The sequence below is a fragment of the Chionomys nivalis genome, chromosome 1 (assembly GCF_950005125.1).
Source record: "Chionomys nivalis chromosome 1, mChiNiv1.1, whole genome shotgun sequence".
NCBI classification, from domain to species: domain Eukaryota; kingdom Metazoa; phylum Chordata; class Mammalia; order Rodentia; family Cricetidae; genus Chionomys; species Chionomys nivalis.
The window spans coordinates 155,785,252-155,802,354 of NC_080086.1; the positions used below are offsets into that span (position 1 = coordinate 155,785,252).

At 39.9% G+C, this 17,103-nt stretch overlaps 1 protein-coding gene across 3 annotated transcripts in view; it reads right to left on the reverse strand.

The window, feature by feature from the left end:
- Cul1 (cullin 1) overlaps nucleotides 1-17,103 on the reverse strand; it is a 66,950-nt gene that overhangs the window by 24,138 nt on the left and 25,709 nt on the right. For all 3 annotated transcript variants that reach the window (XM_057765382.1, XM_057765373.1, XM_057765389.1), the window contains exons 2-4: nucleotides 14,547-14,845; nucleotides 4,362-4,536; nucleotides 2,293-2,460 (exon numbers count right to left, since the gene is read on the reverse strand). In XM_057765382.1, the coding sequence (XP_057621365.1) occupies nucleotides 2,293-2,460; nucleotides 4,362-4,536; nucleotides 14,547-14,686 (483 nt within the window). In that variant the 5' untranslated portion in view covers nucleotides 14,687-14,845. The remainder of the gene's footprint in view (nucleotides 1-2,292; nucleotides 2,461-4,361; nucleotides 4,537-14,546; nucleotides 14,846-17,103) is intronic.

The following is a 17,103-nucleotide window of genomic DNA, read 5'->3' on the forward strand; positions in this document are numbered from 1 at the left end:
GACTGAGCCTCACTGTCTAGGAGAGAAGCAACCTGCAGATGTATGCTCAACCCCAATCCTTTTCTCCCTGCCTCTTCAGTCCTCAGGCAGGAGTAAGGCAGCAGTGAAAATACAAGGCTGTGGTTATCAGCTTCTAACAGAACCCCTACACTTTAAAAAATAATTTGTTCCAGCTATTTTCTAAATTACCAACCACATCTTTAGACAGACATAACCCAGCTCTGGATGATTGTCACTTCAAAGAAAGGAAGTCAAAGAGCAAAAGAAGGCAAAGAAGCAAACCACAGAAATTTCAGAATAGGTTAGCATAACAAGTCTTGGTGTCAGAACTTCAACATACTAACAATGAAATCAACTTAGATTCCCTGGGTGATTTGGAAGGAAACCAATAACCTTCTCTATTTAAAAGAATTAATTACGAAAAAAAGAGTAGAAACCTTATAATTTGTCATGAAGTCACTGCATGACAAAGCAGCCACATTTGCTAGAGACTCTGGGCCTAAAATAAAACCAGAGGCTGAAATCATAGGCTGTAACTGGCCCACCGAGCTTTGATACAAACTAGCAAATGTCTGGAGCAGGCTCTTGAAGCAGTGCACTTGGGACACAGATAGGAACACTATTTCTAGGTGGGGCGGTGACTCTCCTCTGCGGGAATCTATGGCGGGTACTGCATTTCCAAACACTAGCTACACTATATGATGACACAGAAAGTGTGGGGTTTGAAAGCAGATTTAAAACATAATGACAGTGGCTGATTCTTGTCTAACGGGGCTGGCTGGCCTGCAATTCAAGAAATAACCTACTGCCTCTGCCTTCCTAGTACTGGGATTAAAGGCATGTACCACCAAGTCTGGCTGAATCTTAAGAAACATTACATAGCTTAGTACTTTTTATTTAAACTTGTTTTAAATGTTGAACAAAGTAGATGCAAAGTGAAAAAGCAGGAATGACCCTCAGGAGTCTGTGATGCTGTTGTAGAGCATACACAAGAACTTTAGGTCAAGCGGTGTCCAAAGGAAACAGACGAGAACCATGCAGAGTCGTCCTGCAATTCTGAGACAAGGAAAGCACACCAGCCATTCCTTGATGGACAGGGTTCAAAACATGTTCAATGAGATAAACATAATTTTTTAAATATATTAAAAAGAAAAACACAAAAAGCTCAACTCAGAAAACTGAGCCTAGAAAATGTGATTAAAATCATGAAACTAAACAGGTGTGATCCCAGACCTTGGGAGGCAGACAGGCATTTCAGTTTGATGCCAGTCTGGTCTTGCAGTGAAGTTCCCAGCCAACCAAGGTTACAGTGATACTCTGTTTCAAACAACCAAACAGAACCTCAAACAAAAGCCTATATAACCACACAATAAAGTGTCACTATAAAGCACATCTGGGGCACAGAAAAGGAGCTCTGTAAGTGCTAAAAGTCCTGCATTTGAGCTGCTTTTTGTCTAATTAAATTTGTCAAAAGCAAAGAAACAAAATATTGCCATTATAACACAACATCAGAATTTTTGGCACCAGGGATCTGCCTGTGTCTGCCTCTTCAGCACTGGGATTACAACCATTCTCTTTTCACATAGGTTCTGGGGGAGTATCTCAGGTTCTTGTGTTTACAAGGCAAATACTTTGTTGACTGAGCTATCACCCCAATTTTGTGTAGCTTTTTATCTTTATTTCTTACTCTTTTTCAGACAGGGTCTCATTTAGCTCAAGTTGGCCAGAAATGTGTTACACAGCAGAGAATGATTTGAATTTGAGTCATTTTCCTCTATTTCCCAAGTGCTGCGATTACAGGTGTGCCTAGTATAGCAGGCTGAACCCAGGACTGCATACACACTAGGCACTCTGCTAACTGTAGCCCATCTCAATTTCCAAGTTTAGAAGGAGGCCTGAGAATCTGCGTCCCTATCGTGTTCCCAGGTGACGCGGATGACACAAATTTAGGGGTCATACTCTGAGAAACCAGAGGGCCTAAAACAAAAACCTTGAAGACTAACAAAAATATTTAATTCAGGGTCCGCTCTCAAATACAGAACTCTCAGACCAAGGAAGTGCATCAAAGTCCAGTTAAGAGCTTAATCCTTAGATAAGGTACCTGATTATAGTGCTAAAACTCAAGCAGTTCCAGGCCAAGTATGATAACTGGTCAATTAACTGAAGATAGTTTAAAAGTAAATGCAGAACTGTTTGCTTAACTGTGTTTATTTTACAGCTCCAATTTCCCACCTCTCTACTTTCTTGCCACAACATATTTTATTTTTTATTCTTTTAAAAAAAAAAACTTACTGAATAGATTTCATATATTCCTTTTCGTCCTTCATCACATTCGCGGCGAACCCAATGTCTATTGAGGTAGGCACAGATTCCATTCAGCACTTTGCTGGAGAATCGGTAATCTTCCCACTGCTGAGTGTAGAACTTCAGTACACTCTCATCCATCAGATCTTCTCCATCCTAAAGACAAGCACACTAAAGCTTTAATGTGACTTGGTTTGTCATATAAGCAAGACAAAACTTACTGAAAAAGCTACCACATCAAAATATACTAACACATATGGCTATAATGGGTTCTTTTTATTGCTGTGTATGAAAACATGCTAATATAAATTCTCACAGAACACAAAAAAGCTCATTATCAAATTAATCTGGAACTTTCATTGGTTGAATATGCACATGCAGTCACAGAGTACACCCTAAGTTTTCAGAATGTAAGTGTGACTTTTCTTTCTTTTCTTTAGTAACTGAACCTAGGGGGTCGGTCTAGTGCTAGGCAACTGTTGTACTTTTAATTCAAAACAGGGTCTTGCTAAGTTGCCCAGGCTGCGCTTAAATTCAAGTGTGCAGCCCAAGTACACCTAGAACCTGTGATCCTCTTGAGACCCTGGGATTTGAGTGGTCCACCACACCCAGTGACAATTTCTTTACTCTGGCTCTCAGGGTTCTCCTGTTTTCCAAGGCTGCCCTTGAACTTTTTTCTGTTCCTCTGCCTCCACCCACTGAAAGCCAGGATTATAGGTCAGTGCTGGAATTATAGGTATATACACCTCTGTATCTTGTTTTGTTTAGTTTTTAAGCAATTTCTTCTTAAGGAATCTACCTCCACAGCATCTCTATGTTTGACATTTTTCCAGTTTAAAAAAAAAAAAAAAAAAGAAACAAAAACAAAAATACCTATCTCTTAATAAATTATAATGGAAGCTAATATACTTATATTCTTTAAAAATGAGCTGATTCACAAACTTGTAAACCTACAAAAATATTCATCTTAATTGTGACATTCTTAGGTATTAATGACATCTCCAAAGTACCATTTAGAAGTGCTACACCACGAGTGCCAAAGAGGTAGAGGAAAGTCAGTGGGAGCCTGTCCTACCCTCCTGCCTCGGTGTCTTCATGTGGAAAGTCACAGCCCAGTAGACCTGTATTCTACAAGCAGCAACATCAAGTGACCCAACCATCTATGGAAACGTCTGGACACACCCCAACACAACCAAAGGCTTTGTTTATGTAAATGACGTGAATTTTAAAATGCAAAGCTGGCCTATTCCACATGTAAAATGCAAATGTGTTGCTGATGGAGCCACTACTGAAAACAGAACATACTTTGCTTACAAGTGCTGCGAATTCAAAAAGCAGGGGCTATATAGCAAGACACTTCAAGTTTAAGAACTTTAAAGTAGAATATTAGTCATAACTTGTCAGTCAACTACAATCTGTTATAATGCTTCCACTTAGCTTGTAAAATAATGAAGAAAAAAGCATTTTGTGCAGCATACAGAAAACACTCTATACCCTCTTCATAAATTAAAAAACAAAAACCCCTATATACACAGAAGAGACAAAGAACCTTCCCGGGTAGAGTAGCAAAAGCCACAATGATTGAAGACGTCATGTACAACAGCAGATGAGGGAGCTACCTGCCCACCCAACGGCTGAGTGTAGGTAGCCTACTTCCTTTGTTACAGAACAGACTACTAAACACCAAAGGCAGAAGGCTAAGAAAAAGATTCATCATTGCCAGCAATTGTTTGAGCTAACGCTTTTAAATCACAGGATGCGGGTAGCTGTATCAATGGGCTAGTGTCAGGACAGAATGACAGTCATGGCAAAACTGCTACACTTAAGAAAAAATAAACCGGGCGGTGGTGGCGCACGCCTTTAATCCCAGCACTCGGGAGGCAGAGGCAGGTGGATCTCTGTGAGTTCGAGGCCAGCCTGGTCTACAAGAGTTAGTTCTAGAACAGGTCCCAAAACTACAAAGAAACCCTGTCCCGAAAAACCATAAAAATAGAAAAAGAAAGAAAAATTAAAACAAAGTGTTTTTATATGTTTCGTATATCAGTGAGACATCTTACCTTGAGAAGATTTGTCAAGTAATTCTTCAAAAACTCCTTCAATCGCTTGTATAACTCCAAGCCAACAAACTGGGCTCCCCCAGGAGTCTGCCCCTTTTTTGACTTGGCAGGAGGGACTCCGGCTCCCCGAGCCTGGTTGGACTGATGCACACTAGTGCAGTAGTTGTAAACGTGACTTGGAGAGAGTTAAGGAGATGACATATACCTTAGATGCTAACAGTGATTAACGCGAACATTTCCTTCTTGTTTATGTATATTCTCAATATATTGATCAAAACCTGCTAAAAGCTCTTCTGGTCTGTATGGGCTCCTGCATGCACATGGTAAACATATACTTACTCAGGTTCATGCAACATATATAATAAAACAGTATCTTTTTAAAAAAATGAAGACAATCCACAAAGTAGAAAATATTGTTAAGCTATAATCCAAGAAAGGACCATAAGTAGAATATATAAAGAACTCTTAAAACACAGTTAACAGGACAAATAATTGAACATAAGCAAAAAAGATCTAAAAGATATATTAATGTCAATAAACACACGAAAAGATCTTTAATACCATTAACCTCCAGAGGAACGCAAATCAAACCACAATGACTACCTCATATTCACTAAGATGGCTAAAGTTAAAAACAAAATAAGGATTGGCCAGAATGGGAAAAAACAGAGCTGCCATACATTGTTAGTGGGTAAGCAAACTGATACAGCCGCTTTATCAAAGTCAGTTTGGTAACTGTATCAACACAGACACGGATGCACACACAGAGCCACACTACTCATAACAGTCGAAAAAGAAAACAACCCAAATGCCTACCAACTCATGGAAAAACAAAATGTGATCTAGTCACATATATTGAAATAATTCTATTATAAAAACAAATGAAATGCTTATACACGGGATAAAACGGAAGGTATCTAAAAATACACTAAGTAGGGCAGAGCTAGTCATAAGTCATTTTTAAATCAAAAATAAAGTACAATGTGACAAAAAATGAAACACAAGAATAAAGAGGAAGCATATTTAGCAGTAGAAATAAAAAAAAATCTAAAAGGCAATAAGATACCTGCCGACAGTGGGCTGATTACACAATACTAGGTCGGCCACAGACCATAACAAATTCACACGCTGACTTTTAAACACTGAATCTTTCCCAAGGACCCCCTCAAAGTTTCTTTGGCAGGGAAGCTGGCTGGAAGCTAAGCAGTGATCTAGGATTTTCTTCTCTCAGATCTGTCGGGGTTTCCTACTAGCAGTGGTAGGAAATGCTCTGAGACAGTGTGGTTATGTTACAGCGCCAAGTTGGAGTCAGGCTCTGAAAATGACCCTACAACTCTCCCAGCATCAGTGAAATGACTGAGTTCTTCAGGCTTAACAGGAATGAAAGTCTGTAGCAAGATCCTGTTGGTGGCTCTTGCACAGGCACTCCTGGAGCGGCTGCCCTGCTAGGCCTGGTGAAAAAGCCCACCTCAAAGTTCATCTCCAACCACTCACTTCACCGTTACCTAAGAGAGAGGATGCTGCAATGTTTGCCCCACAGTCATCAACGCTGAGGACCCAGGCTGCCTCAAACGGCTGCTACCCACAGCATTGATAGTACTTCCACGTGCACACACTGGGCAATCAACTTTACTTCTAATTATTACAGAACTCAGATCATTTCTATTTTCTAAGGGAAAATCTAACTAAAACAACAAAACTAAACAGAGCCACTTTCCATCCACTTTTTCCCCAACTACAACTTAAAAGTGAAAAGCTGAACTAAATTTTGACTGACATCCACTAGAACCTGTATTAGACACACCTCCTGCTGAGCCGGCAATAAAGTTCACGAGCAAAGGAGACCCTGGGTTCAAGTCCTAGCACCACAAACCAACCAGAACCAGCTTCCTGCCCTCATCAGCTAGCAGAATGCTTTTACAAAATAACAACAGCAAGAGGCAGAATATCATTGGTATAATCAGACTGACAGGTCATAAAACAGCTCTCTCTGGTCTGCAATTATATACATTTCTGAAAAGATATATCCCACCAAAGCAAGTAATACACCTCATGGCATATTTCAAAAGCAAAGGCTACTTGCAATTAAGTGTGACAAAGTACAGAATTTTTCTTTTTAAGGATTATTTTTTTATGAGTATGTGTGAGTGCCTAACTTGAGTATGTGTGAGTGTCTAAATGTTGTCTGTGTACCAAGTCTATGCCTGGTACTTACAGAAGAAAGTACTGAGTCCCTAGAACAAGAGCTCTGGGTGGTTGTGAGCCACTATGTGGCACCAGGAATCAAACCCAGATTCTCGGAAGATCAGTCAGTGCTCTTAACCACTGAGTCATCATTCCGGAAACCCATTTTATAATGTTTAATCTGAATATATACACCATGCATCAAGTTTGGAAGGAGAATAGTGAACATACCATATTTACACTAATAAAAAACAAAAAAGTCATGCAGCAATTTCTGTGGAGTATATATCAAGAGTTAAATAAGAAAAATAAAAATCTACCTTCAAATGCATGTTTATACTGAAAGGAAGAGAATTGTTTAAAAACCAGCTCCAACACACAACCAGAGCCTCTCTCCACATAGCACATGTTTATCACCTGTTTCAAAAGTAGAAGAGTTTATATAAGGTATCATATGAGCATTATTCCAAATCAATTAACAATCTTCAGAGCACTCTGGGTAGCTGGGCACAGGTCCTACTACTGAGGAGCACATCCTTACCCATTTATTACACACCTGGTAACTAAATATACAGATAAGACCAAGGCTGTTTTCTGCTGCTTCTTATTATCAAAATATGAAGAGCCGTGAGCACATAATTTAAATACAACAATTTCTTTAAGGTAGAGTTAAAAGTTAAAAAGCAAATAAATTGGTGAACCATTATGTACTTTTATCTTTTGAGAAACGGGTCTCTAAATTTATACCCAGAAAGACAGCAGTACTTCCACCGGCACTGTGGGAGCTTAGCCCACTTTCTCCCCAATGTCGCCAACACTGGCTGTCAGTTCTTTACGACTGCTTTCCACCTGACTAGGCTCTCTAAAACTTTCACTTCAATCCCTTATTTCTTTAGAAGTCACAAGGTTGAGTATTTTCCCATATTTTTGCTAGCTACATTTCTTTATATAAACTAGTTACTCCCTTTAGAACCTTAATTTATATTTGCAGCACTGGAATTAACCCAAGACCTCATATGCTAGGCAAGTGCCACACCATTCACTGTGCTGTATATCCTCAGCTCCTTTCTGTTTACTTCACTTAGTTGCCGAGGCTGGCTTTGAACCTGCCTCTGTAGTCCAAGGAGGACTAAACCTGTAAGGACCCTGCCTCAGCTTCCAGAGCAACTAGAATCAGACATCTGTGGTGTAGACTTGGGTGAGGCATATTCTAAAAGTTTGGACAAATGCAGACCAAGCAAAATAGTAGATCACATTTGATAAAGTTCTAAAAATGTTCCTATGTTTAGGTTCATCTGATGTAAGACATGCTAATAGGTGAAAAGTAAGACTCCTAAAGTACAAGATGAAACATCCAAATATATTTACTGGTTTAGACAGTTATACCAAAAAGGATGTAGATCATCAACAATCCGTTTTGAAAACAATCTGCTATTTATTCTTTTTGATCCGCTTTTCTGTAATTATTTTCTACAGAAGGAAACAGAAATCTGCAGTAGGCAGGCAGAAATAGGAAGCGTCACCTGCAATACTTTCCACCCCAGTATCTACAGAAGAGAATCAGGGAAAAGTGCAGATCTGAGTAGAAAACAGCAGCCAACAGTGAGGAGACAACTGCCAGGTGCTGCAGCATTGGGGACAAGCATGTGCTGCAGGCACAAGAGCTAAGCACACTGGATGGGTGAGGATTCTAGCCCAAGCGGTATAAATTCTATGCCATCACAAGACAGGTACACATGCTTATGTTCTGACTTGTTGAGATAAATGGTCAAGGCTGAAGATGGATGAGACCCTTACAGGATTGCTGAGAAAAAGAAGACTTTAGGAAAACCAGCTGGGAAAACTATTTAGTTTACAGCACTACTGAGAGAAAATAGAAGGGTGGAGTTTTAGAATTCATTCACCAGGTAAAGGAAAGACATCAGCACAATGCTGCCTCAAGTGACGGACAGAGCTCAGGAAGCCTGACTGCTTTGTCATGAGGCTTTCTTCCCTGAGGACTGGACAAAGGATAGAAGTGGAAATAGCAGAATTCTGGGCAAAAGCTTTGATTGCTCTACCTAATGAAAAAAAAATTGCATAAACATAATTTTTTTTTTTGGTCATGCTTGGAATCAAACTCAGAGGCTTGTGCACCTGGATAGACAAGCTACCACTGGGCCCCACTTTCTACTTCAAGGGCCAGCCTGAAACCTACGAGTGGCTGCACTGGTAGGAACAGCTGGACAGTTACAATGTTCGACTGATCCCTTTATTTTAATTACCTTTCATACATGTGCTATTAGCAGACAATGAAATGCTGTTGAGGGTCTCATTAAGAAAGGCCCAATTTATGAGTGAGGAAATTTTCTCCTGTGTCAAAGGCCTTTCTTGAAATGTGGATCTATTACTCCAGTTTTGTTTCTTGGTTGTTCCACCTGACTCTAGCACTCAGAATGATTTTTACTAAGCTAACCTCTTCCTTCTGGAATGGAGAGAGAACTCAACAGCAGCTGTTCACACTGAAGCAGCCAAGTACAGAGCAGTGGCTTCTTCTGCGATGTGATCTTTGGATGAATGCTTCTAATACTTCCACTGCCTGCTGATGTTCTCTGTTGGAAAATAAACTTTGAGTGGTTTTTTTTGATTTTTTTTTAAACATTAGAACTTTTTAAAAACTAAAAATTTCCTGAGCCGAGCCAGGCTATGTAATAACCTTGAGAAGTGAATACAAAATTTCATTACTTAATTGAAGTTCAAAAGGAAAGAATTCTATTATTTACTCACCTCCCTAGAAAATAATTCCTATTTCTTTAAGCATAGAAAGTTTCTACTTTCTCACAGCTCTATAAAACAAAATAATCTACCAGAAAAAGAATCGACCTAAGTTAGTGAAAAACTACATATTAAAGAAATTTTGGGCTGCTGAAGTTTACATAAAAACTTGTCAACTTGAACTTGACCTTAAAATCCACATAAAGATAGATGGAAAGAAGTACCTCCAGGAGGTTTTCTTCTGATCTCCACATGCACACCATGAAAAGAACCCCTTCCCTGCTACCATGCATGCACACTCACACAAATTAAACAATCAATTTAAAAAAAATTTCCCAGGGCCAGGCATCACAACCCTATAATCCTAGCACTTGGTAGACTGAGGCAGGAGGATCAAATTTAAGGTTAGTCTGTGTTGTAATAGTGAGTCCATCTCAAAAAGGAAAATATTTTAAAAATTAGACATACACACACACAAAAGGATAAGCAATGGAATTTCCTTGGTCACCAAAGTAATGCTGGTCTGCTTTTGTGCATAACGAAACCCCACCAGGTCTCCCGCCTCTTAGTCTACAAGTCAGTCAGCCACAAGTCAGACCTAGCAAGCCAAATCCTGTGAGACATACTACCCACTCATGTAGCAAAGACTCCATTTTCTTAAACGTACACAACATATCTATGATTCAGCAATTTCTCTCACAGGCATCTACCCAAGAGAACGAGAGAACATATGGTCACTCAACAACTAGTACATGATGTTCTTAACAGCGCACCTAACAGCAAACACATGGGAATAACAAAGATCACTGACGGACATGCACAATGTAAAATATCCATACAGTCATGAAGGAAATGAAGCTCTGATTAACACTGAAGGACGAAGGTTCTGATCATTACTCTAAGTGAAAGATATCAGACACAAAACCATATACTGTATAATTATTTACAGGAAAAGTCTAGAATAAACAAATTAATAGAAACTAGAAGTGGCTGCCAGAGATGGCAGTGGTGGTGGTACATGTAGATTCAACTGCTAATGAGAACAAGGAGTCTTTCTGGGGTGACGGAAATACCCTAAGAGGACTGGAGTTAGCTCAGTGGTTAAGTGTACCAGCTGCTCTTCCAAAGGACCTGGTTTCAATTCTTAGCACTCATATGGCAGCTCATAGCTGTCTGTAAACCAGTTGCAGGGGATCTGGGACATATATATGCACATAAAACACATAAAAAAATATATATCTTAAACATTAAATATACTGAACACTGTACTGCACACTTCTGAAATGAGTTAATTTTTTAAGTGATGAATACTTCAATTAAGCTGGTACTAATTTAAATTTTTTTTAAAGATTGTATTATTTGCTGGGCGGTGGTGGCACACACTTTTAATCACAGCACTCGGGAGACAGAGACAGTAGGATCTCTGTGATTTTCGAGATTTTGATCTTCTGATCAATAGAGCGAGTTCCAGGACAGCCAAGACCGTTATACAGAAAAAAAAACAAAAACAAACAAACAACAACAAAAAAAAAAACCCCTGTCTTGAAAAGCCAAAAAAATAGGGGCTGGAGAGATGGCTCAGTGGTTAAGAGCACTGGCTGCTCTTCTAGAAGATCCAGGTTCAATTCCAAGCACCCACATGGCAGTTTACAGCTATCTGTAACTCCAATTCCAGGGGATCTGACACCTTCACAGCAATGCACATAAAATAAAGTTAATAAATTATAAAAAAGAAAAACCAAAAAATAAATAAACAAATAAATAAAAGTACATTATTTGTATGTGTGTGTCCAAGGAGGTCAGAGGAAGGTATTGGGATCCCCTGGACCTGGAGATACAGGCTGCTGTGAACTGCCCAGTATGGATGCTGGGAACTAAACTCAGGTTCTTCAGAAGAGCAGAAAGTGCTCTTAACTACTAAGCCATCTATCTCTCTAGCTCCAAGCTTTTATTTAATTTTATTTTTTGAGGTAGGGTCTCACCCTATGGCTCTGTCTGGCTTGGAATTGGTAGGTAGGCCAGGCTGGCCTTGAACTCAGAGAGGTCAGCCTGCCTCTGCCTACTGAGTACTGGGATTAAAGGTGTACACATCACCACATCTGGCAGCCCCATATGCTAACCAATTATTTTATGTCTATTTTAGGGGATGGGGTGGCACATATGCCCCAGTGTGCCTATAGAGGTCAGAGGGCAACTTGCAGCAGTTGGTTCTTAACTTCTACCATGTAGGATCCAGGGACTGAACTCAGTGTAGGGCTTGGTAGCAAGGGCCTTTATTAACCAAACCACTTTGACAGCCCAAAATTGTTTTTATTTTTTTAACTTGTTTTTAATTATGTATATGCCTCTGTCTATGTGCATGTGTACGTGAGTGGGATTGCCTGAGAAGACAAGAAGAGTCCAAGTCTCTGAAGCTGGTTCTCTACAAGAGATGTACTCTTAAGTTAGGGCATCTATCCCCCCAGCTCCTCAAAGTTGCTATTTTTCAAAAAGTTCTACAGTAAAAATATATTTAAATATGAAAACACATGTATACTATGCATATACATTCAATTTAGTTTAGATACACAGTTTCATTTATCTACGTTAATGTTTTAATATTCTAAAATTAAAATATTTGAAATGTTATATAACCTATTTTGATAAATATTGATATTACTAAAGTTTTAAACTTACACCTCCATTAAATGAGCAACTTTAAAGTCCTGGAATCAGTACCAATCTGCTCAGTTAGCTGAGCTTCATTCATTCATTCATTCATTCACTCATTCATTCATTTTTAGAAGGGCTCATGTAGCTGAAGCTGGCCTTGAACTTGCTATGTTGAGGATGGCCTTGAACTCCTGACCATCCTGGCTCTACCATCCTGGTGGGATTAAAGACCTGAGTCACCAAGTCTGGCTGGTGAGTTCTAATTTCAATTTTATATCTGTATAGAATCAAGAAACTACAAAGTAGCCGGGCAGTGATGGCACATGCCTTTAATCCCAGCACTTGGGAGGCAGAGGCAGGTGAGTTTGAGGCCAGCCTGGTCTACAAGGGCTAGTTCCAGGACAGGTTACAGAGAAACCCTGTATTGAAAAAACAAGAAAAGGGCTGGGGGGAAAGGGGGGGAGAGGGAGACAGACAGACAGACTGACTGACTGACTACAAGTTAGAAGCTGGAAAGATGGCTTAGTTGTATAGAACACTGGTGGCTCTTGCAGAGGCTCAGGGTTCAGTTCTCAATCATCCACAATTCCAGTTCCAGGAGATCCGATGTCTTCTTTGGGTCTCCTCAGGCACCAGGGATGGGTGTGGTATACATGACATACATGCAGGTAAGACACTCATACACACTAAATAAAAATAAATCTTTATAAAAATACAAATTTAACTGGGTCTGAGTGCTGTAACAGTAGGAACTATGCCTTTTATAATCTCATAACCTTTGCAAGAGGCATAGTCCTTCATACACATTATGGACCAAAGACCAATGAAAAGTTTTTTGTGATGTTATCTCAATTGTGGAGTTGCTGGGGGCTCAGGATCACCTATAAAGAATACCTCTGGGTGTGTATGAAGGAATTCAGAAAGAGGATTAACCTGGGATGTGAGCTGTACCACCCATGACAGTACAGCATCGCTGGACTACAGGGAGAGAGGAGCAAGAAGAACACAAGAACTCATTGCCTGCTTGCTGTGGGCACTGCCTTTAGCAGCTGCACACTCCTGCTACCATAAGCTACCAAGTCTCTCTGGTTGTGATGAACTGTGCCTGTGAACTATAAACACATTTAAACCCGTCTTCCCCTAAGCCGTTCTGTGAGAACAGCCAGAAAAGTAGCTACTGTGCTCTTAGTGCCGCATTTGTAAGACAAAACCATAATCATCAAGCTTTTGTTGTATGTGAGCCCTTTAAAACTGGTAAGCAGTTTTTACCTGGTAAAGAGCAAATAGAAAATATTTTAGAACTTTCTGGACCAGACTTTCTGATACAACTACCATACTCTCCTGTGAAATGAAGGCAGTCTCAATGATTTAAACCACTTAGGTCAATACTGCCCACAAAACTTTCTATAATCTAGTCAGTCTACTGAACATCTAGAAATATGGTTATTATTGCTAAGGACCTGAATTTTAAAATTAAAGTTACTTCTCAGTGTTTACAGGTGTGGCTCTCATGGGCTCATATATTTCAATGTTTGTTCAATAGTTGACGAAACTGTTTCTGAAGGACTGGGAGGAGTGGCCCTGTTGGAGGTGAGTCATTGGGAATGGGCTTTGAGGATTCAAAAGCTCATACCTTGCTTCCCCATAACCCATTCTGCCTCCAACTGGTGGTTAAAATGTGAGCCCCCAGTCACTGCCTCAGCACCATGCTTCTCTGCCTGCTGCCATGTTCCCCAATATGATGGTCATGAACTCACCCTCTGAAACTCTAAGAAAGTTCCTACTAAATGTTTTTTATAAGTTGCTTTGGCCACGGCATCTCATCACGGCAACAGAAAAACTGAAAAGCAACTAATACAAGAGGGTACCTGTTATAGGATCTCCCCGGGGGGAGATCTAAATTATTAGATTATAAATAATGACAATATATTTGCATACAATTCATCTGCATCCTCATACTTTAAATCACCTCTGGATTACTTAAAATGCCTAATAAAATACAATACAAAATGCCTATACAACAGTTGTCATACTGCTCGGAGAATGATGATAAAAAAGGTCTACATGTTTAATAAAGAGCCCTTTTTTCAAATAGTTTTCAATCAGTAATTGTTGAATCTATCGATGTAGAACCTGCTGATATAAAGGGAGGCTATAAGGTTGGCAAGAGGCTCAGCATGTAGAAGTGTTTGCTGCCAAGCCTAAAGTCGTAGGTTCAATCCCCAGACCCAGACTGTGCTGGCAGGAGAGAACTGACTCTTACAAGTTATCCTCTAACCTCCACATGTGCACTGTAAACACTTGCGTGCACAAACACACACATGTGCACAGTCCCTGCTAAAAAGCAGGGGCGCACGGGTGTGTGTGGGGGACGACAGGTAAATTTCAAATGTAAACATCTGCAGGCACTAGTCAGCACCACCTTCACTAATCAAATTACCTCTGCTGAAAACAGAAAGGTAAAAAAAAAACAAATTTTTGATTTTATTGCAGATAAGGAAGAAATATGACATAACATTTCTAATAATTAAAAGAACATACCACTACATAGTCACGACTCTAGACACACCAAGCACAGCTCAAGCAAGAGGATACGTGTAGAGCTCCATGTATCTGGACTTCGCCATGCTTTGTCTGGTGTATACTTGCTGAATCCCAGCTCTGAGGTCATCCCAGATCTGGTCAAGCCCGATCTGCTTCAGTCCATGGGGATTCTGACTCCTGTTTGATGACATTATGAGGATGTTCTGAAGTTGTCCAGTACAGCAACCCTTGTAAAGACACAGCTAATTCTCCATTAGTTGAAAATAGACAGTATCATTCCAAATTTATTCACAGCAGCTCAGAAAGAATGTTCTTTAAGTGTAGAGAATAAAATCTCATTGCAGGCAAACCTGAAAAGAAAATAAAGAAACACTGATCAATTCTAACTTTCTGGGGTAGGTAACAAGGCAACCCAATCCAACAATCTGTGGGTGTCCAAATAATAGGTCTGAGTGTAAAATATGCTTAGACATTTCATCCAAAATCATTTAATTACTAGCGCTCTTGGAAAAAGTTGAGAAAAAGAAGCAAAAATAGACTGCTGTCATTCTTTATCTTCTAAAGTCATCCAAGGTTGAAACACAGCACTGGACCTTTACAACAGACAAACTCTAAAGAAGATATGGCAGAGAGCATGCTTGGGAATCCCAGAAAAATAGGAAGAGTTAGCTAACTAGTAGGAAAAGTAGCACAACCTTACTAGTGGCCTGTAAGTTTTAGAAATTCTTCACTCAGCACTTTGCAGAAAAGCTAACATTGAAAAAAGTGTAGATGAACAGACACAGGGCTCTTTTAGTAAGGGAATTTGGGAAGAATTATCAAAATATACAATGTACCTTGGATTCAGGAATCCTGACAGTAGATGCTTACCAAATGGCTGTGGTATTATTAATATGGTGATATTGTAATAATATGGTTATTATTTCTGAGTGTATGACACTATTTTAAAAACAATCTGTAAGGCTCAGGGACCTTATAGAATACCACACTGTATTTTTTTTTAAATATTTATTTATTATGTATACAATATTCTGTCTGTGTGTATGTCTGCAGGTCAGAAGACGACACCAGACCTCATTACAGATGGTTGTGAGCCACCACGTGGTTGCCAGGAGTTGAACTCAGGACCTTTGGAAGAGCAGGCAACACTCTTAACCACTGAGCCATCTCTCCAGCCCCCACACTGTATTTAATTGGTACTTCACAATGCACACATACTTTAGAATTGTTTATGCACACAACATTAAAATGTAGAGGTTTCAAAAAGTACTTCTAAGTGCAAATGTTAAAAAACATTGAGCTCAGCCGGGCGGTGGTGGCACACATCTTTAATCCCAGCACTTGGGAGGCAGAGGCAGGTGGATCTCTGTGAGTTCGAGACCAGCCTGGTCTACAAGAGCTAGTTCCAGGACAGGCTCCAAAACCACAGAGAAACCCTGTCTCGAAAAACCAAAAAAAAAAAAAAAAAAAAAAAAAAAAAAAAAATTGAGCTCTTTTAATGGCTTCACGAAATACAGCACAGGCTGCCATTCTACAAATCAAAGCCTGAGATACCTCAAGTCATTCAGCACACCCTATCTCCTCATCAACATCATGAAGCTCCACACAATACAAGGTCTGTTTAAGGCCTTCCAGGTAGTGCATATGGATTGTTTTGACTACTGAAACTTCAATTATTTCTAACATTTATAATGTGAGCTATAGCACTAAATATTTTATGAAACCAAACCATCATTTCTACCCTAAAAGTATTTTATTTCATACATCCAAACATGTTCAAATGTGAATTATAAAGCCGGGCGGTGGTGGCGCACGCCTTTAATCCCAGCACTCGGGAGGCAGAGGCAGGCAGATCTCTGGGAGTTCGAGGCCAGCCTGGTCTACAAGAGCTAGTTCTGGGACAGGAACCAAAAAGCTACGGAGAAACCCTGTCTCGAAAAACCAAAAAAAAAAAAAAAAAGGCAATATAAGACTTAAATATAAAGAAAGCAACAACTCAGCAAATGTTTCCTACATAGTTTCAATCTTTCTTTTATTCACCTTGGCGGAATCACAGTAACACCCCACTTGATAATAATCAGCATTTGGGCTGGTGCTGCCACCTACGAGCATCAACTTTACACATACCTCCCCCATCACTTCTTTCCTCATTCCCCATGGGGAACTTAAATTCATCAAAACTAGAATCAACAATGCAGTTGTTTCTGATTGCTACCAGCAATGGAGGAAACTATTCTCTACCACCTGAATCTAGCCCAACTCAGAACATGGTGAAGCCGTATCCACCGTTCAGGACTCTTGGGAGGATTCTGATACAGAGTGCTATTGATGCTGTCAAGGACCCATCACATTGATTAGTTCTCTGTTGTTTCCTCCTCCAGTGATCATCACCATTTCTCTAAACTGAATTCTCATACATCTGTCCACTTGGACCAGGCCATTGTCCCTTTTCAAAGCAGCAGAGCCTGAAACTGTCATCCTAATTCCTAATAAATGGTCAATCTCCAGGACCACATGGTCCCGCAAGCTGTCTCCTGACATCTTCTATACACTTGCATACACAACACATTTTCCATCCCAGCATAAGCAATATGCTTGCCACACACAT